At 42.3% G+C, this 25,000-nt stretch overlaps 1 protein-coding gene across 1 annotated transcript in view; it reads right to left on the bottom strand.

Moving 5' to 3' along the window:
- Positions 1–25,000, bottom strand: part of LOC108273150 (guanine nucleotide exchange factor VAV3) — a 96,819-nt gene that overhangs the window by 10,148 nt on the left and 61,671 nt on the right. Inside the window, exons 12-23 of the mRNA XM_017482197.3 lie at positions 23,626–23,712; positions 22,674–22,759; positions 22,425–22,557; positions 19,529–19,638; positions 18,521–18,622; positions 14,642–14,742; positions 13,556–13,578; positions 10,073–10,103; positions 7,988–8,118; positions 2,244–2,309; positions 2,091–2,122; positions 1,876–1,992 (exon numbers count right to left, since the gene is read on the bottom strand). Of these exons, the coding sequence (XP_017337686.1) occupies positions 1,876–1,992; positions 2,091–2,122; positions 2,244–2,309; positions 7,988–8,118; positions 10,073–10,103; positions 13,556–13,578; positions 14,642–14,742; positions 18,521–18,622; positions 19,529–19,638; positions 22,425–22,557; positions 22,674–22,759; positions 23,626–23,712 (1,019 nt within the window). The remainder of the gene's footprint in view (positions 1–1,875; positions 1,993–2,090; positions 2,123–2,243; positions 2,310–7,987; positions 8,119–10,072; positions 10,104–13,555; positions 13,579–14,641; positions 14,743–18,520; positions 18,623–19,528; positions 19,639–22,424; positions 22,558–22,673; positions 22,760–23,625; positions 23,713–25,000) is intronic.

Genomic DNA, 25,000 nt, shown 5'->3' with positions numbered 1-25,000 from the left:
ACCCGTCTTCCATGAAAGACCATTAGACAGTTCATTCAGAATGCTGCTGCCAGGATTCTCACCTGATTCGAACCAAAAACATCTGAGCATATCATTCCGGTCCTCAGGTCTTTACCCTGGCTCTTCCAGTTACATTCAGAATGACGAGTTTATGAATCACTACACGGCCTAGGATCTAAATACGTGACAGATGTGTTTACTGAATATAAACCGAACAGGCCAATCAGATCGTTAGGATTGGGTCAGTTAGAAATACCAAGGTGAGGCGTTTTAGCGTTTCGCCGGAATGCCAGACGTGGCTGGAGCCAGCTTCCAGAAGAACTACGCCACATTTAAAACCAGACTGAAAACACATCTCTTTACCTTGCATTTACTCACTGAACACTACGCTGCACTCTACTGATTGATCCAGATCAGTGTTTCTGAACACGGAGAGGTCGGATGGGGGCGCAAATTGGTTTCAAGAAATAAAAAACTCAGACATTGCATCATGGTCCTCGCTGTATTTTATTGCTTTACAAATAAAATTTTTTAAAAACCCGCGTTCCCTCTCCCTCTGTATTCTCTTTTCGCTGAGGAGAGGCGGAGCTTAGCTGCCTTTTATCTAGCTGACAGTGCAGACCAGTGTTGCCAACACACACTCACGCCCACACACACACACACATATATATATATATATATATATATATATATATATATATATATAAATATAGATAATCATTCTACCTGGTCTCCTCCAATAGGATGGGGGGATTGCCACATGATAGGGGAGGCTTGGGGGGGCTTTAGTTACAAAAGATTGAGAAGCTCTGATCATTTCAGCTCTGTAACTTTTCCCCTTTATGCCCGTTACTTTTTTATTATTATTATTCTTTTTTTTATCTCCTGCTCATTTTAATGCATTTTTCAATTTTTCATTTCTTACCTTCATTTCTTGTTCTTATATTTTTGAACACCTTGTATGTTCTTTGTGTAAAGCACTCTGAATTACCATTGTGTATGAAATGTGCTATATAAAGAAACTTGCCTTGCCTTGCTTTAACATATTCCGTTATTATATGTCGTACCCCGTTGTATTGTGAACTCGTTGTAAGCGTCTGTAAACCGGAAATCCCTCGTGTGTTGGCCAATAACGCTGTATTCTGTTTCCATAGCAACAATCGCGCATTTTTTTATTGTTAAATAACGTTTTATAAAAAAAATGAGGTTTTTAAATTTTTTTTTTTTAATTGGACTTAGAAGCGTTTTCCATACGAGTCCCAGCGTATGAGCGGTTACTATAGAAACAACGATTTGTGCTGTTGTACAGAACAAACGTACTAAACAGTGGAAGTGCAGTGATGAATGAAGACAGCAGGTATACACGTGATATAATATATACCCGGTATATTACACGTTTAAACCCTACACGAAGGTAACGTGCAGTCGATATCCGATTAGCGCAGTAGGGACTGAAGTCTGTAGTAAACAGGACGAGGTAAAGAAAGTGAAAGTAAAAGTTGACATGTTATTGAGAGTCAGTTGCAAGGCTGGTTAGGTTTAGACTTGGCTTGCGGACTATTCAAATGACTCAAATAGAACGTTACCAGCACTGAAATCTGAAACTTGGGACGCTTTTATCCTTGAGGTTTACATGATGCTAAACTGGTGGCTATAAGCTTCCATTACTTGTTAGCTACGTTAGCATTATAGCTCTAGTACACAACTAAAACGCTTTTGACACCAGATGTTTTTTTTTTTTAAATTATTATTCTAGAAGAGAAACAATACTAAAAAAGTTATTTTTTTTAAAGGCAATCTCTCTCTCTCTCTATCACACACACACACACACACACACACACACACACAGTAGAAGTGTAAATCATGTTGACTCACTTGATGCTGATGGCGTACTCGTTACTGTCGTGCCCTCGATGCCTCACCAGGTATGTGCTGTTCTGCCTGTTCAGAAGCGTCGCCTCTGCCTGCACTCGCAGCATGCCACCTGCAAACCTGCCCAAGGTCACACAGGGGTCAAAGGTCATCGCCATGAAGTACAAGAATACAAAACAAAAAACACTGCAATAGAAGCCCTGGCTGTTCAGACTCACCAGGCCTGAGAAGAGTAATCAATAGGTTTGGCCTGAAAAAACGAAACAAACAAAAAAGACAATATTTAGAGAAAGACAAAGAGAGAGATGTACTAGAGAATATAATATTGCACACGTGGTCGCCGACTAAAACGGTTAAGAACTGGCACTCACACACGGGCAAGGCTTCACAGCGTCGCTTGGAAAGAATCCAACCTCTCTCGTCGTCAAGACTTTACCCTGCAGCCATGACATCAAGATAATTACATTAAGTTCAGCCGAGTGACTCGTTTTCAATAATTCAGCAAGCATTCGCACGCGGCGCTATTCGTTTAGAGCCGGAAAACAGACGACGCCGAACATTCCTTCACTTAACGACTCTTTCTTAAGGTAATAAAGTCATTAAACTGTAGCGAGAAGAGACTAATAACTGTTACGCCAACACGATTCCTGCTTGTTTACTAGTATTCTGCTCAGATCTCTAAATAATAACGAACAGAATCCAGCTAGCATGACGTGAATGAGCCCGTACTGCTAAAAAAAAACAAAAAAACAACAACGACCCAAAAACAAGAAATTACTTCTTTCAGGAATAATCAACTGACATCTTGGCAGGTAAAACGTTTAAAAAAGTTAAGAACATAGAGGGACGAAAAAAGGACATTTTCCTGAAAATAAGACACAGATATGACAATCAAAATGGAGATCGAACTACTTTCCAGAACGTCGGCTGGACCCGTACATTACAAATGAAATAAATGAGAAAATTCGCCCATGAATTGCTCCAAAATGTATTATTTCTAGAAAGATCTACAATAACAACTGAATACAGATATGGCCGATGTCATCCATTAATGCAGGACCTTGAATCTTTATTCAGACAGTCCTTCTGGGAGAGGCTAAAAGCTTGTGGTGGTCCAGACGGCCCTCTTCTTCAGACTAACTCGATTTGTTAAGCCATGCTTAAGTGGCCATGATACATTCATCATACTGATGTTTTATCTGTCTTCTCCGATGGGGATATTCTGCTGGTGCTACAACTGAGATAAGCATGTGAATAAGGTTAAAACTGTTAGCCCCACACAGTGCAAGGGGCAAAATTAGGTTAAAACTACCGATCACATTTCTCTTCCTCCACCGAGAGTAGAATTGTGTTTCCAGGGTCATCAGTGTTGTCAGGGCTAACAGAACTATCAGGGTTACAGTGCGCACTTTGCTAGCAAGGTTGTCATGGCTCTGTCGTTATCACAGATACAAGGAATAACAGGGTCATCGGGACTACCATGCATGCCTGAGCGTCCAGTGGTATAAAACTGAGCAGACGTACCTGCTATCCAAGGACTAGACTTCTAGTCTTGTCAATTTTATCAAAGATACCGGCATTACCAGGACTATCAAATAAAGATGATCAGATGGGTCATGGATTGCCATGTTATCCGGAGTTATTGAGGATACCATGGTTGTCACACATTTCATAGTTACCAGGGTTGCCATGCAATATCAGTTATAAAGGCTACTCATGCAGGGATCACAAGCATCAATTAAAGAGTCCTTGGTCTAACAGGGTTGTAAAGTATAATAGGGATACAAGGCTTACTAGAGCTAAGACAGGTAAACATATTATTAAAGTTTTATAGTTACTGGGAATAGCCAGGATTCCACTGTTGTCAATTTTACTATTTATGTCACATTTACCAGAATTACCAGGACTTGACATGACTACCAGGAATGCACAAACTGATCAGGGACTTTATCATGGTTACCTAATTTTATTATAACTTGCCAAAGTGCACCAGAGTTACAAGAGTAACAAAGGTTATCAGGACCTGCCAATGGTATCAAGTTTACCAAAGCTACCAGAGTTACCAAAGGTTATCAGGACCTGCCAGTGGTATCAAGTTTACCAAAGCTACCAGAGTTAAAAAAAGGTTACCAGACCTACCAATGGTATGAAGTTTACCTGAGCTACAAAGGTTACCAGGACCTGCCAATGGTATCAAGTTTACCAAAGCTACCAGAGTTACCAAAGGTTACCAGACCTACCAATGGTATCAAGTTTACCAAAGCTACCAGAGTTACCAAAGGTTACCAGGACCTGCCAATGGTATCAAGTTTACCAAAGCTACCAGAGTTACCAAAGGTTACCAGACCTACCAATGGTATCAAGTTTACCAAAGCTACCAGAGTTACCAAAGGTTACCAGGACCTGCCAGTGGTATCAAGTTTACCTGAACTACAAAGGTTACCAGGACTTGCCAATGGTATGAAGTTTACCTGAGCTACAAAGGTTACCAGGACCTGCCAATGGTATCAAGTTTACCAAAGCTAGCAGGTTATTAGATAAAGAATACTATGGCTATACTACGTTTATCAGATCTACCAGGTTTCTACTCTCCACAAGCATGCCTGGACTATCAGGTCTGCCAGAGTTTTCAAGTTTAATAGTAATATACAGGGTAGAACTAGGGTTACACAGGTTATTGGGGGTACACAGATTCTATATTGTGAGAAATTACAGGATGCCACATTTACCAGGGATACCAGGAACTTCCATACCTGGTATGGGGTACCAAGGATACCAGCCTACAATGCCTAATAATTTTTCAGTATTCTCAGGATAAACCACAATTTCCCAGGAACTTCAGAACTACCAGTATTGTGAAGTTTTGCAGGACTCCTTATGTTTTCAGGCCCTGATAACGAGGAAGACACAGGATGGCATGTTTATTATGCGTATCAGAACTAAGTATACTCTCAGAAAAAAGGTACAGCACTGTCTGTACCACTGCTTCTCACTGGAGCAGCTACACTAAAGAACACTTCCTTTACCAATAGCATGCATCTGTCACTTCGAAAAGGTTAATGTACTTTTAAAGCTTATTCAAGGTACAAAGTAGTTTTGTTTTTTTTAGGCCTTGTTATGTACTTTTAACGCATGCCAACAGTATATAAATGTACTCCTTATGGTACAAGCAATGAGCATAACAAAAATTTAGAACCTTATTTTTTTTGAGCGGACTAGGGTTATTAAATCTACAACGTCCTCCATAAGTGCTAGCGTTGGCAGGACAGTGTGTAGCCAACTAAAAAAAGACAAATCTTCAGTTTAGTAGACGAGGACTGAACTTGTTGCCCATCACAGGCCACGCGTAAATAGCGAGGCAAATCGGACAAGATGGTCAAACTCTCAGGGAGATAAATACTTGGCCAACTGCCATTGATTTGCATACAGTGCGTATAAATAGGGGACACACAACCTGCCAAATATCGAGATTCCTCCTGGGGCGACAACACAGCCCAAAGTAAAGATACGGCTAAGCAGAGGGAGGAGACGCCTTTAGATGTTCCTGCTAGATGTAGAACGAGGATGTAAAAGATGATGGGAAGCACCAAGTGGCTGTCAGGATGGATGTGGATGGACAGGATGAATTGTAGAAATTTCTCCACTGTAGGTATGATAGGGAACTTCTGAGAAAATCACAGCTCATGCAAATCAAGCACGTCTTGGACTTTACTGCACGACTCCGTGAATCTGTGAAACAAGTTCGTTCTGTAGGTCATTCTACTGGATTATTGACAGCCAATATACATTAAAATAAATAAATAAATAAATATATCCATCCATCCATCCATCCATCCATCTTCAACCACTTACTCCTTTTCAGGGTCACGGGGAACCTGGAGACTATCCCAGGGAGCATGGGGCACAAGGCGGGGTACACCCTGGACAGAGTGCCAATACATCGCAGGGCACAATCACATACACACTCACACACCCATTCATACACTACGGACACTATGGACACTTTGGACACGCCAATCAGCCTACTACGCATGTGTTTGGACTGGGGGAGGAAACCGGAGTACCCGGAGGAAACCCCCGCAGCACGGGGAGAACATGCAAACTCCGCACACACACACACAGGGCCATGGGAATCGAACCCTGGCGGTGTGAGGCGAACGTGCTAAACACTAAGCCACCGTGTGCCCTAAAGATATATATATATTTTTTTTTTTTCTAAATGGTCCAGTTGTCTATTGTTTATTAGCCTTGTGTATTTTATTTCCCATTTCTACACCCTTTTGTGACTATATTCTGTAGCTGGTGATGCTACTCAGGAAGCGTTTTCACCCAAATTAGAAATGAACAATCACACGGATTAGCGTGACGCCACCTGCACCTCGCCTTCGCACTGAATTGAATCCTGCCTCAACCTGTTCGTCCGAATGTTTTTGTGAAAACAAACCATCTGGGCAGTTGTTTGATTCCTCCGGCTGCGTCGCGGTGCCACGCGAACAGAAGCATGGCATTGTTTTAAATGTTTAGTCAAGCATTAAACGCTATAATCAGCGCGTGTCGAGGTGTGTGTGTGTGTGTGTGTGTGTGTGCACTGTCATTCTTTGCTTCTGTGTCCTTCTGTATGATGACGTGATTAAAAACTCTCAGGCATTTGTGCGTGCGTGCGTGCGTGTGTTTGTGTGTGTGTGTATACACTCAGTGGGCGGTATGCTGGCGTGTGTGCTATCTCAGAGAGCCAGCGAGACAAACAGCTTGCATCGACAGCACCGAGTGTTGACAGAGGGCGGCATCTGACGAAGTTACACAGTCTGTCACACTGAAAACTACACAAACACACACACACACACACACACACACACACACACACTGTGCGTGGAAAAAAAACCTCCCTCGTTATTATTTCAGCCATTAGCATGCAACCTGCACACAATCCTGAGTATAACCGATGATGCCAGGATGGAAGGTACTAGTGTCCAAAATTCAAATCTTAATATAATGATATTTTTTTCCCCCAACTGCATTTCTTTTGGATCAAGACAAGTCGATTGGAGCGAAGCGATGCCGTGACTACAAATAAGACTCAGAGACGGTGTTATTCTTCTTCTCAGCCCCCTACATCCAAGCATTATCTTTGTTTTTCGGTTCCAGATTTGATTCTGGTTGTAGCTCGTGAACTCGCCGAGTGAGATCCACCGTACCGCCGCGGACTCTCATTCCATTTGAAGAGGGTGTGATTTACCAAAAAATAGCATGACACCGACGTTATTTGCCTCAGGATTGATTGGGAAGAGCAAATATTTTTCGATTCATTCTGACGCTGTATAACGCCGTCAGAGACTAGTGTGTTACTCTGAAACACATTTCACTCTCGACCTCCCCGCCGCGCTCTTCTACACGTGTTTACTCAACACCGTAGCGAACCGCTCAGAATTCGTAGGCAATTGTTCCATCTAATATTGTTCTGATGTCCTGTTTATTCAAGGGACGGAAAATACTCAAGTGAGTGTGTACATTTTTCAAGTGTTATTGAAATTGAATAATTGTAGACTTAATCAAATACATTTCCACTAGAAAAAAAAATAACTTCTTTGTACTCGTTACATCTTCATTTTGACCTTCGGCGTAACCGTGAAAAATCGCAAATGCCGTGAGACATTGTTCTGGCCCAGCTGCTATGCAAATCAGCTGAGTTCCTATTTATTTATTTATTTATTTATTTATTTATTTATTTATTTCAAAGACATCCATCCAATCCAATCAGATTCACATCAGTGTCTGAGGAAACTGCACAACTGTCGTAGACGGTCTTTGTTAGACGCTAGTAAGGTCTCGTTTGCAGCCCACGCACAATAATTCATTCATTCATTCAAATTATGCTATCAAACCTAAACCAGTGTGTTGAGGTGGTAAATTTGCTCGCTGCTGCTGCTGGGGACGATGACGACCGTCTCTTTAATTCCAGCAGGGTGATTACGCATCATCTAACCAGCTAGCCACAAACGCTAGGCGTGTCTGAGCTAGCGGAACATTTGATAAATATCTGATGAGATAAATAAAGTTCCGGGTCTGGATCCGTCATCGGTTCATCAGGACTTTCTGTGAAGTTTTATTTTCATACCTGCCACCAGGAGCTGTGCAGGTCTGCGCGGATCAGCTCGATGATGTCACCCTGCTGGATGTTTAGGGCGGGGCCACATTGCGGCACGGGATCTCCGCGGTAATTCCTTATAGCCAACATTTTTGGCAAACCTGACGGGGAAAATAAAAGCTTATCAGTAACGTGAGACGTGAAAGTCGAAGTAATTATGAGAGTTATGAGATCGAGAGACAGGCAGACGGACGGACGGACAGACAGACAGACAGCTGGACAGAGAGGTAGACGGTCAAACAGATAGACAGAAGGCAAGACACACAGACAGGCAGAGATTTAAAGGGTCGGACAGGCAGACAGACACACCGTCAGAACGTTATACAGGAAGACAGACAGACAGACAGACAGGAAATGCAGACAGATAATTACACAGACAGACAGATAGATAGACAGACACATAGAAAGGCAGTTAGACAGACACAAAGACAGACTGAGATACAGACAGGTAGTGAGGCAGACAGTCAGACAGATAGTCAGTTATTTTGTGTGTTTGTGGAAGCAAAAAAACAAGCAAGCCATTGTGTGTGTGTGTGTGTGTGTGTGTGTGTGTGTGTGTGTGTGTGTGTGTGTGTGTGTGTGTGTGTGTGAGATGATCATATTTCGTCTGCAGTCTAGAAAAAGAAATCCGAACTCACATTCACGTACCAGATGAGCTAGTTATCAAACTGCAGGCTAGTGTGTGTGTGTGTGTGTGTGTGTGTGTGTGTGTGTGTGTGTGTGTGTGTGTGTGTTTGTGTGTACGCGCACCCTACACATGTCAGGTATGTGTCTGTGATGTCTTTGGTCCTTCTGATCGCCTTACCGATAGTGAGAAGCTAATAATGCATGATAGAACACAATCTCTCTCTGTCTTTCTTGTTGTGTGTGTGTGTGTGTGTGTGTGTGTGTGTGTGTGTGTGTTTGTGTGTGTGTCCATCCTAATGAAGGCTAGGTTATAAAGAAGTGAACTCATGACCTAGAACAAAAAGAGCTTTCCACCCTAAATACTACAAACACAGCTATTAGCGTTGCCTCGGGTCACCACAACAAAGAGAGTGAAACAGAACACAGACAGGGCGTGTGTGTGTGTGTGTGTGTGTGTGTGTGTGTGTGTGTGTGTGTGTGTGTGTGTGTGTCTGTCTTATTTACCTCTTTTTTTTTTGCACCAAAGTTCCCCTATGATTTTTTGTAAACATGATTGGGCTCAAATATAAACATTAGGGTTAGAGCCACTGATGTTAAGGTTTAGGTAGAGGTACAATTGTATTTCATTATAATTAGGGTTACTGAGGTCAAAGGTCAGGGTTACTGAGGTTAAAGGTCATTATTCTCAAACCAATTATTCTTAAACCAACATTTAAATAATATAAACCTTGAAATGAGTTAAAAGAATGTCTATAAATAGGTTCAGTTATTTGGTTTGCACTTGTTGTTTTTTTATAATCTTATAACAGGAAACACGACATACTAGACTAGACTAGATTATATTATATTATAGATTTTTTTAAAAGCGAATACAGTAATTACGCTCAAAATGAATACGCGGCCATATTTTAAAAACATCTGCACTATTTGTTAGTTTCTGAGATGTTTTCCTTATGGAGAAAGTTTAGAAATAAATGTGCTGAAATGTCACCGTCGGCCATGTTGGATCGGGAGCAGCGATACTTAATGCGATTTTAATTCATAATATTAATAATAATCAATAATAATCATAATGGTGTGTATAACACTGGAGTGGTCTGAAGCTGATTTATATCTAATATATTATTACGTGTACATGAACGGGTTAAAGACGTGAACTGGAACATGGTTATCGCATGTGTGTGTGTGTGTGTGTGTGTGTGAGAGAGAGCTTTTCTGTAACACATTCCAGCGTGCTAGATGCAGTTCCTTGCTAACGTGTGTGAACTTGTCGTGCTCGGGAGTATTGGAGACCCGGGGCTGCAGAGAAGCGAACATGAGGAGTTGGGGGATTAAGTGTCTGATAAAAAAGAGGAGAGATTTGGTGTGTGTGCTTGTGTGTGTGTGTGTGTGTGTGTGTGTGTGTGTGTGTGAGACACTCCATCTCACCTGGATCTGCTCTCCGGCTGTGTGATCGGTCCTGTGAAGAAAGTAAACACGGTGAATAAAGCTCACGCTGCAGTAAAGCCGCACGACAGCTCACAGCCTCAGAACAAGCTGCTTATCAAACTGTGTGCAGGGTTCACGCTTCAGTCATGAACCCTGCACGGCACTGCTGCAGAAACAGAGCTAAACTACAGCCAAACTACAGCTAAACTACACCTAAACTACGGCCAAATTACATCTAAACTACAGCCAAACTACAGCTAAACTACAGCTTAATTACAGCTAAACTACAGCCAAACTAGAGCTAAACTACAGCTTAATTAGAGCTAAACTACAGCCAAACTACAGCTAAACTACAGCTTAATTATAGCTAAACTACAGCCAAACTAGAGCTAAACTACAGCTTAATTAGAGCTAAACTACAGCCAAACTACAGATAAACTACAGCTAAATTAGCGCTAAACTACAGCCAAACCACAGCCAAACTACAGCTAAATTAGCGCTAAACTACAGCTAAATTAGAGCTAAACTACAGCTAAACTACTGCCAAATTACATCTAAACTACAGCCAAACTAAAGCTAAACTACAGCCAAACTACAGCTAAACTACAGCTTAATTAGAGCTAAAATACAGCCAAACTACAGATAAACTACACCTAAAGTACAGCCAAACTACAGATAAACTACAGATAAACTACACCTAAAGTACAGCCAAACTACAGCTAAATTAGAACTAAACTACAGCTAAATTAGAGCTAAACTACAGCCAAACTACAGCTATAACACATTCTGGGAAATAAGTCCTTAAAAAGTTATATATATATATATATATATATATATATATATATATATATATATATATATATATATATCAAAAGCTAGCTCAATAGGTATCTGTAACATGATTTATTTATTCAGCGTGTATACTGCGTCTTTATTTTGATATATCCGGTCATCTTCGTTTTTATTTACTAATATTTCTGTTGTTTTTACATCATTTAATTCCTTAATTCAATTTCCACACTTATTCAATCTTTTACTGTGATAACTATATAAAAGAATAATCCATTCTTATCTACTTATTCAACGCGATCAAGATCAATTACTCTTTTTTTTCCATTTGATTTCTTGATTTATTTACTTGATTTATTCACACAAATAATAAATGAAAAGTAATCAGTAACAGACAAAAAAAAACAACAACCCCGCTACGTTGTCATTTCCCCGTAAACTCCCCTTTCCCGAAGAGCGTCGGAAAACTTAGAGCCGACTGTTACGAAGCGCCAACGCTGGAGACTCCTTCCAAACGAAATCGCCGATTATTTTTTAAAATCTCTTTATTATTAACCGAGCGTCCGTATTAGCGCGAGTCCCCCGTGAACCAGCCGTTACTACGGAAACGGTAACGTATCAGAACGAGCGCGTTCATATAAACGTGTTCTAGAAAACCAATCGACACCTTCTGACCAATCAGGATCCAGAGTTCAACATCGCTGTGTGTTTGATATAAACATGGTATTATCTACACACTAAACACACACGGTGTCATATACAGTGCACACAGGCGTATCCGAGCGTTCTGAGCGTATGCAGGTGAGGTGACCTGAGATAAAACGCGTAGATTAGCGCACGTGAGAACAATACGCAGCCCGTCCGAGGTTTCTCACCATTAGGGTGGAGCGATACGACAACAATATCATATCACGATACGCAAAGGCATTTCCACGATACGCGATGTGTATCACGATGTATGGTTTTGCACGCGGAACAGATGCGTTGCATTAAAAATATGTTAGAAATAAAGATTCTTTTTCAAAAATATTACTATTATTATTATTATTATTATTATTATTATTACTATTAATAAATTTGAAATAAATTTGTTGCGAGATTTTGCACAAATTTTGCACATTTTGTCAATATATTTTGTTAAAAAGTATATTATCATTATTTTGGTCGACATTCGATACTGCAGACCTAAATGTTAACAATTTTCGTTGATAACATATTGTGTTTATTTATTTATTTATTTATTTATTATTTCAGGTATGTTTTCTACTCTATTTTTATTTATTTTTTTAAATCCATGGTGTTCCTGAACATGGACAATCTTCTGCATGAAGGTCATTTAAAAAAAAAAAAGAAAAGATAAATAAATGTAAACGATCTGGACGTTATTGAGTAACGCATGCATGAAAGTCTTAACGAACCTAAACCGTCGATTAGAATATCACGCTCCTTATTCCGGTGCACGCAGGCATATTCCTGGATATTTATTGGAGCCTCGGGGCCTTTTTCACTTCTGAAATATTCACTGAAATAACCAACTAGGTCCAGACTGAAGGTATTAAATGTTTGGGTTATTGAGGTTGGGACTGAAGTCACTGTTAATAAATGAAACAGCCTTCGATGATAGGGTACTGTGACTGTAATGAACAACATTATGATCCACTGCCACACATCCGTAAGCCGAGAGTTTCTGGAGCAAATATTCACAAACGTACAAAATAGTGAAATGTCAAAGCGGCTTTAACCACGCCCACATCATCACACACTGCTCAGCGCTAAATTCTAACTCCAATCTGATGGAACTCTTTATTTTTCTAATATATTTGACAATAGTCTGTAAACAAGCACTTTATCCCGGTAAGTGTCAAGGGGGAACACTGGGAACAATGGGTCTATCCCAGGAACGCTGGGTCTACCCCGGGAACACTGGGTCTAACTTGGGAATGTTGGGTCTATCCTGAGAACGCTGGGTCTATCCCGGGAACACTGGGTCTAACTTGGGAATGTTGGGTCTATCCTGAGAACGCTGGGTCTATCCCGGGAACACTGGGTCTAACTTGGGAATGTTGGATCTATCCTGAGAACGCTGGGTCTATCCCGGGAACACTGGGTCTAACTTGGGAATGTTGGGTCTATCCTGAGAACGCTGGGTCTATCCCGGGAACACTGGGTCTATCCCGAGAACACCGGGTCTATCCCGGGAACACTGGGTCTGACCCGGGAATACCCTAGATGGGATGTCAGTTTGCCACCATGTACACACACTCACACACACTCTGGGGCAAATTTCGCATAGCCAATCTGCTAATCCGTGTTTCTATTTAATATATAAGCTTTTCATTACAACTGTTTACACTGAAAGCAGTTACTCAGTCAACATACACTCCACTGCTAACAAGGCATGCAGCACACACACACACACACACACACACACACACACACACACACACATACACACTGCACTACAGCAACAGGAACATCAAGTTAAACCTCTTAACATAAAGAAGATTGACTGCATAGATTGGTGTTCCTCCTGTGCTGCAGTACTGAGTGTAAGTGGAGTAAAATAACCGCTTGCATTAGTAACCCTGACTGTTTATCCTAACTCCAAGTGCACTGCACCAGGAAAATCAACAACACACACACACACACACACACACACATTTACAGAGTTTTTAAGAGTTGGTGGGATCTTACCTGTGTTTTGGAGGATCCCATATCTGCAAGCATGTTGAAAACAGGCATAGTTAGGAGGGAATCTCTTCCAACACACACTTTACACACTCATGCACACATAAACACACACACACACACAGGTATGTGCATATATACGCGCTGTGCTGCAGATGTGATCGGTCTGACAGGTACGCAAAGTTCTCCTTGAGACTTGTTTTGCACAGAGGTGTGTATCCTGACAGAAGGTATGAGGCCCCGCCCCCTCAGAGCACAGTGTTTACCAGAGAGAACTTTGTTCCGTAATAGACGGATAACACACACACACACGCGCACAAAACACACAGAGGCTCAAGAAGAACCAGTTGTAGAGTAAACAGATATAAATCTGACCTAGAATAGTCTAATAGTCAAAGGGAAGCAAGTTAAGTCGGTAAATAAATAAATGTTTTCATCACAGTGTCCCTCGTTTCCTTGTGGTTCACAGGTATAACATTTAATTGGGTGTGTGTGTGTGTGTGTGTGTGTGTTTACACGATAAATCCAACAATCTGGCAAACATCCAAATCAGATAACGATCATATGATGAAATGGTTATAAACACGCCCACTGGCTGATTTAACCGCTGTATGTGAAAATGTTTGTTGTGGTGTTTATGTGGTCATGGTAGTGAAGTGTACATTTGTGTGTGTGTGTGTGTGTGTGTGTGTTTGTGTGTGTGTCTGTGTGTGTGTGTGTTTTGCAGTCCTGGTGAGCGATCTGTGGTGATGTTTATATCGATTTCCGCGTAGTCGATATTGTGATGTGGTGTGTGAGGGTAGGACGCGAGTGTGTGTGCTCAGCGTGTGTTTTGTTGTGGGTCAATACACAAGCAGGCCGTGACAAACCGGGATGTTCATAAACAACAAACAAGCGAAGGTCAAAACGCGGGGGCCGAGAAAACCGGGCACGGACTTTACACAACTTTTAACAGGTGAACACATTAGGGTAGCAAACCAGTGGTAAGGGGCGGAGACAGGACTAGAACAGAACAGGACACGGCAAAGTAAAGAATAAAAGCACAATGACATGAACGCTGTGTGTGTGTGTGTGTGTGTGTGTGGGACTCACCGCATCCGCTGCCTTTTCCACACATTAGCACTCTGGCCAAACATTCCTTATGAGCTCCTTCTCCACATTTAGCGCACCGATAACCCTGATTAAAGATCCCTCTGATCAAGAGAAAGAGACACACCGTTAATCCACATTCTTAACAACACTGTGGCCTCTGGCTTCAGATTTCACACCAATACAACACCAAATCCGTCTTCTTTACCTCTTAATATAAAGCACACAGCGTCCAGTTACTTCTTGCTTAGGAATGATAATGATAATGATAATGAGTCTTTATTGGTCACATATTCGTTACAGCACAGTGAAATTCTTTTCTTCGCATACCCAAGCATGTTAGGAGGTTGGGGTCAGAGTGCAGGGTCAGCTATGATACAGCGCCCCCTGGAGCAGGGAGGGTTAAGGGCCTTGCTCAAGGGCCCAGCAGTGGTAGCTTCATAGTGCTGGGGCTTGAACCCCCGACCTTCTGATCAGTAACCCCGCCCACTAAGCCATCACTGCCTCATAAGCGACTGACATGACTGAATGGTGACAGACATTTAACGCACAATTTTAGTGACTAGTTTATGGCTGTAAATAAAACAATTGAAGTGGTTAAGCTATTTGTTTTGTAGCAGTGCTTTATGTCAGCAGTTTACGCTGATCAGACTTCGATGCAAAGAGAATAAATGAATGCACCCTTCCCGATCATCTTTAAACATTCTGTTTTCGTCCTTGTCCGGTCGGTAATCGGACCAGAGAGAACAAATCAAACGACACATCTATGAAAATCTGCGAAAACCCTCCCCTTTCTGAAGTAACGTAGTGGGTCTCTGGTCTGACGAACTTCCTTCATTAGGAATCCGTGCGATTGCATAAACCTCTACAGAGGATCTGCTACAGAAGGTTAAAGTTTAGAAATCGTGAGCAGCCATTTTGTGCCCCTGATCTAAACGATCCTGATGTAAAATCCCCAGCAACTTCGTCCGTCTCCTCCTGGATGATTTCCAGATACACCCAGGCCATATTTCCGTGTAGTTCTCAGGAAAGTTGGCGGCAAGGCGGGTGTAATGCCGTGGCTGTTGAAAAGCGCTTGGAGCTATGTTTTTATGGTACAACGAAGCTTCCGAAAGATGAAAGCAGTTCCATCCATACATTTTCCACACCGCTTATCCTACACAGGGTCACAGGGGGGCCTGGAGCCTATCCCAGGGAATTAGATTCAATTTCGGAAATGCCGATCAGCCTACAGTGTGTGTCTTTGTGCTCGAGGAGGAAACCGGAGTACCCGGAGGAAACCCCAAAAGCACGGAGAGAACATGTAAACTCTGCACACGCAGACTGGAGGTGGGATCCGAACCCACATCCCCGGAGGAGCGAGGCAAACGTGCTAACCACTAAAGCCATTGCACCCCCATACTGAAATTTTATTTATTTTTTTTCCAGAAAAGCAATGAATGACAAAAAGCGTGTTTGTTTTTTTACGTTCCAACCAATCAGGTCACAAGTTTAGGGCAGGCAAAAAAAAAAAAAGCCAGAAAAAAATCGTGAGTGAATATGATGACATGTTGAATCTAAAGTACAAACAGTTCAACGCTGCAATGTACCTCATCTCTGGGACATGATTTTCCTTCTGTGATGTGACGTCCCACATCACAACAAGCAGCTCTTGATGTTCTGCCTCCAGAGTTACAACAATCGGTATTTCATATACATTAATAATTAATCTAATTAGGGCCAGCTAGGCTCGTTAGTTAACCGATGATAGCTAGGACGTTGTTGTTAGAGCATTGTTACGCTGTATATTATATACAGTACTGTGCAAAAGTCCTAAGGTGCGTGCACACAGCGACCGGAGGGTGTTCATTTTCAATGAGAGCCGGCGACTTCTGGCGACATGATGCGGAAGTGGGCGTGTCCAGTGACATTGAAAGTTGAGAAAAGTTGAACTTTATGCAAATTTGGAGTGACTTCGAGCAGCGAGTACCGATGGGAGCGAAGACAGTAGAGCGCACTATCGATCCATAGCCTCCCGTGCTCGCTAGCAGAATTGCAGCAGAAGCTAATTAGCTTAGCTCAGGATGTTAGAGGGTTTAAAGCAAATAATAATAATAATAATAATAATAATAAAGTACATAATAATGAAACACATTCACTTTTTGTTGCAATCGAGCAAAATCCCAGTGTAGCTCCTATCTTGGGTGAAGTTTCCGGCTTGTCGCTGCTTCGGCGCCCGGGAACGAGCAGCACCGAGCCGGACACTTCACCTAGGAAACACACGGACGAAGAGCTCCGGTCCTGCTCCCGGTCACCATCGAACACATAGTGAACGACACCCTGATGGCGACACGCACTCACTGAGATAGGAGCAACACTGTGAGTTTGCTCGATTGCAACAAAAAGTGAGTGTTTCATTATTATTATTATTATTATTATTATTATTATTATTTTGCTTTAAAGGCGCTAAGCGAAACTCATTGGCGCTTGAGGTTTTTCCGCAGCCAGAAGGCCGCGACGGCACAGAGCGCACACCGCCTCTCCTTCATCTCGTAGGATCACACATATATACACTGCAGACTTTTAGATAAGAGCGCTCTCCCTCCAGAACGTCTCAATTTAGCGGCAAGAAAACCGGTTTGTCAAAAGTCAAAAGTGGAATGCTGCTGTAGTTCGGCCACCCATGTTACTACGGCAACCAGTAGTAGGAACGCCTACCGGCGACTTGCGGAGGTAAAATCGCTGTACGTGTGAACGTACCTATGGATTTCACACACATTTTGACCCGATGTTTCTTTTGTGCTTTACTGCATTATTAATTCAGTTATTATTATTATTATTATTACTATTATTATTATTATTATTATTACACTGTGCGTATGTCAGGGTAGAACGCGATCACATTCTGCATCATAAACCAAAACATAATGAAGTAGGTCAGGTTTTGCCTGCAAAAAAACAACAACAGAAGCATGCAGGAAGAAGCAGGAATATATTCTAGTATACCATGTGACACACTTTCCTCTAACCCGGGTCATGACTCAGTAGAATTACTACACTGCTTAGAACTGATAAGGAAATAACTCTTGTTTTTCCTCCTTACAGTACAGACGTGTCACGATAATCGCTTATGTAACATGCCTAAGGTGGAGGTTTATTATGTAGGCCAAGTTTATGTAGGCCACTTTGTCACTCTGTACAATGTATTGGCGCCCCTATACTCCACGCATCAATGGAAAAATGGTACGGTGGTTTATTCTCACTTACTTACTTACAGCAGTGCGTGTGCGTGTGTGTGTGCGTGTGTGTGTGTGTGGTGCTGATACGAGTGTACAAGCAGCATCCCTCAACACGTTTGGTCAGCAACCAATTCCCACTCACCCGTCAGCGCTCCTCTATCATATCACAGCTATCAGCCGGTGAGAGTGAAGGCTCGCACGTGCTTCCACTGAGACCTACATGTGTCACAGAGCAGCGGAACACACTCATTCCTCAAACATGATTGGCTGGCGTCACGGCGAACGGCTCCTAGCTACAGATCGAGACTCGAACACACGACGATCGGGTGAACGCTGCTCTGTTGCGGCACTCGAGGACCCAGCATGTACTCATAAAACCTGACACTTGATGAATATTGACCTTTTCTTTTTTCGCTTTATTGTCTTAGTGGCTTACCTGAGGATCCAACTCGATTGTATTTATACGGTGACTTTAACGATGAACGTCCGTGCTGGGCGATATATCAGTGTGATATCGATATGGCGATAAATGATTACGCGATACGCTTTGGCGATACCGTTGGTATGGTGATGGGTCGGATGGGTCTTATCTCGTACTTGTCTTGAGATTCTGCAGTACGTGCTCTATATTGCGAGTTGATGGTATAAAACGTCGTCAGCTCACCTGAGCAACATCTTGCAGGAGCTGCAGGCCGTGATCCTCTCGAACGTGTGCATGCGGAACTCGTGCTGGTTGCTGGTGGCGTTCTCCGGCTGGATGTTGGAGCTGAACGAGAGACAGAAGAGGAATGAAGTATCGCAGACTCTGCGTGCACTAGTGTGACCCGATCTTACGTTTAACGTCGGCCATTCTGTCAGGAATAAAACACCGCGCGTGTCGTGCCGTTATAGGAAAATCATCAGCGGTGGAGCGGAGCAGACTCACAGTTACCATCCTAAAGTAACAGCGATTTATCAACAGGTAGGATTTTCTATTTACTGGAGTATGACGTGGTACTTTTTATCTCTTTATAGCTACGTATAACGTCGTGGAACCTCTTTGAAACGAGTTCTTCTCCTCACGCTTCTACGTTACAGTCGTTCCCTCACCAGCCCCTCTGTTTTCCTCTCTTGAAGTTAATAAGACAAAAACAAAACAAAAACACAGCCCTCTTCCCCAAGCTTAACCCTGACACTGGAGACTCATTCCTTAACGTTAACTACACGTGTCTGTACGGAAAACCTCGCTGTATCTACGATGACACGTTTGTTAAAAATCTCTTTACGTAATGCATTCAACGTACAACGTCCCTGTGTTACTATGGAAACGATAGCGCGTTAATATAACTGTCCGAGCTGCTGTTATAGAAAATGAATCGACACCTTCTGACCAATCAGAATCCAGGATTCAGCAGCGCTGCGGGATTAGTACATTTAGTGCGGAATGTGGACTCGGTGTCAGTGTCTCGCCATAAATCAGGCACGTACTTGACATGCAGGCTTGCATAAAGTGTGTGAGTGTGTGTGTGTGTGTGTGTGTGATCGTGTTGTTGTGTAAGGAGACGAAAGCTTGTCTACATATATCTGATAAACAAGCAACCTGAAAAACGAGAGATGCAGGTTGTACACACACACACACACACACACACACACACACACACACACACACACACACACACACACACACACTTACATGGCCATGCCGAACTGCTCGAGCCACTTCTTCTTCAGCTCTTTGGTCTTGAAGAAGAACTCGAAGCCGCTCCGTCCCTGATTGTGTGTGAGGTAAAACCCGTACGACCACTGAGGGGAAGAAAACGTATTAAACATCAATGCATGAATGTCAACTCCAAAAGTATTGGCACCCTGTATCTAAATAAGCAAAGAACTATAACCAAAAAACGTAACGTACGCAATGAGCGATATTTTAACTTTAAACATGGTAATAATATTAAATAATAAGCTGAATAATAATAATAATAATAATAATAATAATAATAATAATTCTGATTCAACGTCAGCTTATTATTACGCATTCATCGTACATGCCGTAACTCAAATTAATAAAGAGATAAGAATTAAATGGTGGGAAAAAATAAGGTAACAGAATGGACAGATAAAAGTAAAGGATGACGTGAAAACATGGGAACGAAAATAGGTAGGAGTTAAAAAGTGCACAAATACAGAATAAAACGAAATATAAATATAGAAGGAAACCGAATTATTTAAATATAATGAGAATAAAATCATTCACGGGATAAAATAATATGAAACTATAAAACTATGACGTGCCGTGAGCTTTCATTTTCTCTTCTTGACCTGTCATTGCTTTGTTATCTCATTGTGTTCGTCTGTTCTGTGTTGTTCCTGATTAGCTTCCTGCTGTGTCTTCGTTTCCTCGCAAAGTATCATCGCATCATTGCGTCTGTAAGTGTTAACTGTTGTTGTTGTTGTTGTTTGTTTTTCAGCTTGTGTATATGTTTGTACTTCCTGGTTTTGAATCACCTGTGCAGCATTTCTTCTCTGAAACAGTGAACTGATTAAGCAGCGCACTGATTCTGTTTTGATATGAATGTACGGTATATTTAGGGTTATTATCATAGGGTTAATCTAACCTCCTGGCAGAGGTAACCAGGTATTGCGCTAAATTATGCTGATGCTTCGCACAATTCGTGATGCCTTCGATCTTTTGAAGAGCCGTTTCAGGACAGTTAGAGCAGAAGAGCTTCCGTCCAAACAGCCTGTTGTGATGAATGGCGTCTAATAGCTGATGGTGAAAATGTGCGGTCCTTCATCCTCCTCTTCCTCACTGTGCGGATGGAGGGTGAACTCATGAGTCCTCTTTCTCTACAACTCCTGACAAAATGTCAGACTTTTGAAACGATTTCTTGTGGCCCTGTTTGTGCTTAATGGGATTTTGAATCATGGAATTGTTATATCCGTTACATGACTTTTGATTATTTTATTGATTGATTGATTATTACATTATTATTATTATTATTATTATTATTTAAAATTTAGTGTGTATGAAAATGATGAATGATGTTTGCCATCTACAGTTTCTCCATATGTTTAAATGTATAATAATATAACTCATCACTCATTTCACGTGGCAGGACATTTTAACTTCTGTTAAGTGTTCCTTAAAGGGTGCCAATACTTATATAACTACCTCTCTCTCCCTGTCTCTCTGTTTTTCTGTCTGTCTCACTCTCTCTGTGTCTCCCTCTCTCTTTCTCTCTCAATGCCTCACTTTCTTTGCCTCTATCTGTCTGTCTCTCTCTCTCTCTGCTTGAGTGTCTCTCTCGCTGTCTGTCTGCTATTTGCCTCTCTCCATTTGACTGTCTCTCTCTCTGTCTGTCTCTCTATTTGCCTCTCTCTCTCTCTCTCTCTCCATTTGACTGTCTCTCTCTATTTGCCTCTCTCTCTCTCTCTCTCTCTGTCTCTCTATTTGCCTCTCTCTCTCTCTGTCTGTCTCTCTATTTGCCTCTCTCTCTCTCTCTCTCTCCATTTGACTGTCTCTCTCTATTTGCCTCTCTCTCTCTCTCTCTCTCTCTCTGTCTCTCTATTTGCCTCTCTCTCTCTCTGTCTGTCTCTCTATTTGCCTCTCTCTCTCTCTCTCTCTCTCCATTTGTCTGTCTCTCTATTTGCCTCTCTCTCTCTCTCTCTCTCTCTGTCTCTCTATTTGCCTCTCTCTCTGTCTGTCTGTCTCTCTATTTGCCTCTCTCTCTCTCTCTCTCCATTTGTCTGTCTCTCTATTTGCCTCTCTCTCTCTCTCTCTCTGTCTGTCTGTCTCTCTATTTGCCTCTCTCTCTCTCTCTCTCTCCATTTGTCTGTCTCTCTATTTGCCTCTCTCTCTCTCTCTCTGTCTCTCTATTTGCCTCTCTCTCTCTCTCTCTCTCTCTCTGTCTCTCTATTTGCCTCTCTCTCTCTCTCTCTCTCTCTCTGTCTGTCTGTCTCTCTATTTGCCTCTCTCTCTCTCTCTCCATTTGTCTGTCTCTCTATTTGCCTCTCTCTCTCTCTCTCTCTCTCTCTCTCTCTCTCTCTCTCTGTCTCTCTATTTGCCTCTCTCTCTCTGTCTGTCTGTCTCTCTATTTGCCTGTCTCTCTCTCTCTTTCTGTCTGTCTGTATATCTATTTGCCTCTCTCTCACTCCCTCTCTCTATTTGACTGTTTCTCTCTCTCTGTCTCACTCTCTCTCTCTATTTGCCTGTCTCTCTCTCTCTCTCTGTCTATATCTCTCTCTGTCTCTCATTCCCATTCTGTCTCTGTCTCTCTGTTTTTCTGTCTGCCTCGCGTCCTCTTTGCCTGTCTCTCTGTCTCTCTTTGCCTCTATATCTCACTGCCTAACTTTCTTTATTGTCTCTCTCTGTCTGTGTGTGCCTCTCTCTCTCTCTCTTTCTGTCTATATCTTTGTCTCTCATTCCCATTCTCTCTGTCTCTATGTTTTTCTGTCTGTCTTGCTCCTTCTTTGTTTCCCTCTCTCTTCTCATCTCTCTGTGTTTTTCTCTTTCTGTCTTGCTGCCTCACATTCTTTTCCTCTCTCTCTCTCTCTCTCTCTGTCTCTCTCTCTCTCTCTGTGTCGTTCACCTTGCGGTTCTCCTTATCCGAGGTGGGGTTGTTGGTGATTTTGAAGTTGTGGAGGTCGACCACCTCCTTCATCTCGTACACGTCTCCTCGTCTCTTACACACGATCACGGCAGCGTCGAACAGGAAGATGTGCCTGTACATAGAGAGAGAGAGAGCGAGAGAGAGAGACATGAGGAATAAAAAAAGAGAAAAACAGAGAAACAGGAGGTGCAGTGGGTGTCTCGGGAAAGGGGGCGTGTGTTAGCTCACCTGTCCTGTTTGGCTCGTTTGTCCACCGATGAGACTCGAACCTCGCCGTCCCCTTTGGGCCTCCCGTAATTTAACAGAGGCTGATTCTGCAACAAGCGCACCACACACTCAGACTCCACACACTTACACATGTACACACAAATCACAGCCTGACGTAACAACGTTACGAGTTTAAAACGTAAAAACGTGATTTTTCGTCACGGTCGATGGAGGCGATAAATATTACGACTTTAATCCCGAGCACTGCTGCATCCTCACATCTGATTGGTCAGAAGGTGTCCATTAGTTTTCCCTTAGTCCATTAGCAGGTTTACATTAACGCTATCGTTTCCATAGTAACAGATCATTCACAGGAACGTCGAAGTGTTCTGTAAGGAAACGTTTATTTATGATTGATGGAAGGAGTCTCCAGTGTCAGAGTTAAAGCTGTAGCGTTATGTTTTCTGACATCCTCAGGACAGAGGAGAGGAGATCAGCCATTTCGAACACTATTAAGCATCCGCACTTACGCTATGGGGCGTCTGCTTCATTTTTTATTCGGAATTTTTATGGATATCAGTATCCGTGATCGATTCTCCAGATCACGCAGTACTACATGATATCACTGGAATGTAATGTGCAAATTGGGTTAGAACAATATTCTTAATATTATCTGATTATAGTCAGAGGCCTGATAGCGACTAAACCACACCCAGTTTAATGTCCATTGATCACAAAAGTGTGTGATGGGAACTTGACCTGAATCTAATTATCATAGTGTGTGTGTGTGTGTGTGTGTGCAGATTTTAATGAATAAATACCAGGAGAGGGCGCTATGTTACTACACTGACCTGTTTAAAACACACATTATATTCTAACAAGGCTAATGGGGAGTCACTGAGTGAGTGAGTGTGTGTGTGTGTGTGTGTGTGTGTGTGTGTGTGTGTGTGTGTGTGTGTGTGATTAGCCTCACAAGGTTCTCAATGGATTTCTGATATTGGTCGATTTCCCTCAGCGTCTCGTTGTCTCTCTTCACCTCGTTCACATACTGTGCCAAATCCTGCAACACACACACACACACACACACACACACACACACACACACATTTCCTTATACACTTACACCTCACTTCCTGATGCTTTTATCATCTTTAAAGGCTTACTTCCTTGAGAGAAAAAAAACATGATTTTTTAAAATAATTCCTTTTACCTCCGTCCTTCTCCCTCTCTCTCTCTCTCTCTCTCTCTCTCTCTCTCTCTCTCTCTCTCTCTCTGTGCGTTAATCAGAGTCGTTCACCACAGCAGCACTCAAGGAGGTTAACCGCGTTAGCAATCAATGCTAAGTGGCTAATTTAGGCTAATGAAATCATTAGGCCCCTCTCGGTGCTAACAGCACACTTACACGCCCTCACACTCGCCGTAATTCACCTCCATTACACATCACACACTCGTCTTAATCATCAGAGTCGAGAGGGTCTGAGGAGCAGATTCACTCAGACTCAAATCACACACTTTACACAGTTTTAGTGCCACGAGTGCGCCAACTCTGAGTAGCTCAGTGGCATGTAGTGCACTCTAGATATCTAAATCATATTCTAGAAACATCCGGAAATGAAGTGTGGAACACAGGACACTGCACTCGGCGGTCGCAACGTGCAGAAGGGGACGGAGCCACAGAGGGCGCTGTGTGTCAGTGCTGCCAGCTTACTGACTTTGCCACTAGATCTGGTGACATTATTTATTTCCACTAAGCAACTTTATTTAAAGAATAGCCTAGTGGCAAATCTAGTGACTTTTTTAGTCAGACGTTAGTGACTGTGTGCACTCAATACAGCTCTCCAGCACACATCATGGCTGCTGAGAGCACGTTCACGCCACTTACTAACAGTGTATAAAGCCAACGACCAATCACTAGTCACCACTATTCCCAATAATTAATGCCTGATCACTGTTTTCCTCAATAACCAATCAGTAATCACCACTGTTCCCAATAATTAATCCCTGATCACTATTTCCCCCAACAACCAATCCCTGATCACCACTGTTCCCAATAATTAATCCCTGATCACTATTTTCCCCAATAACCAATCACTGATCACCACTGTTCCCAATAACCAATCCCTGATTGCTATTTCCCAATAATTAATCCCTGATCACTATTTTCCCCAATAACCAATCACTGATCACCACTGTTCCCAATAACCAATCCCTGATTGCTATTTCCCAATAACCAATCCCTGATCACTGTTTTCCCCAATAACCAATCATTGATCACCACTGTTCCCAATAACCAATCCCTGATTGCTATTTCCCAGTAACCAATCCCTGATCACTGTTTTCCCCAACAA

The sequence above is a fragment of the Ictalurus punctatus genome, chromosome 1 (assembly GCF_001660625.3).
Source record: "Ictalurus punctatus breed USDA103 chromosome 1, Coco_2.0, whole genome shotgun sequence".
Taxonomy (NCBI): domain Eukaryota; kingdom Metazoa; phylum Chordata; class Actinopteri; order Siluriformes; family Ictaluridae; genus Ictalurus; species Ictalurus punctatus.
Note: the sequence above shows the minus strand (reverse complement) of the source record. Positions and strands in the feature narration are given on the sequence as shown.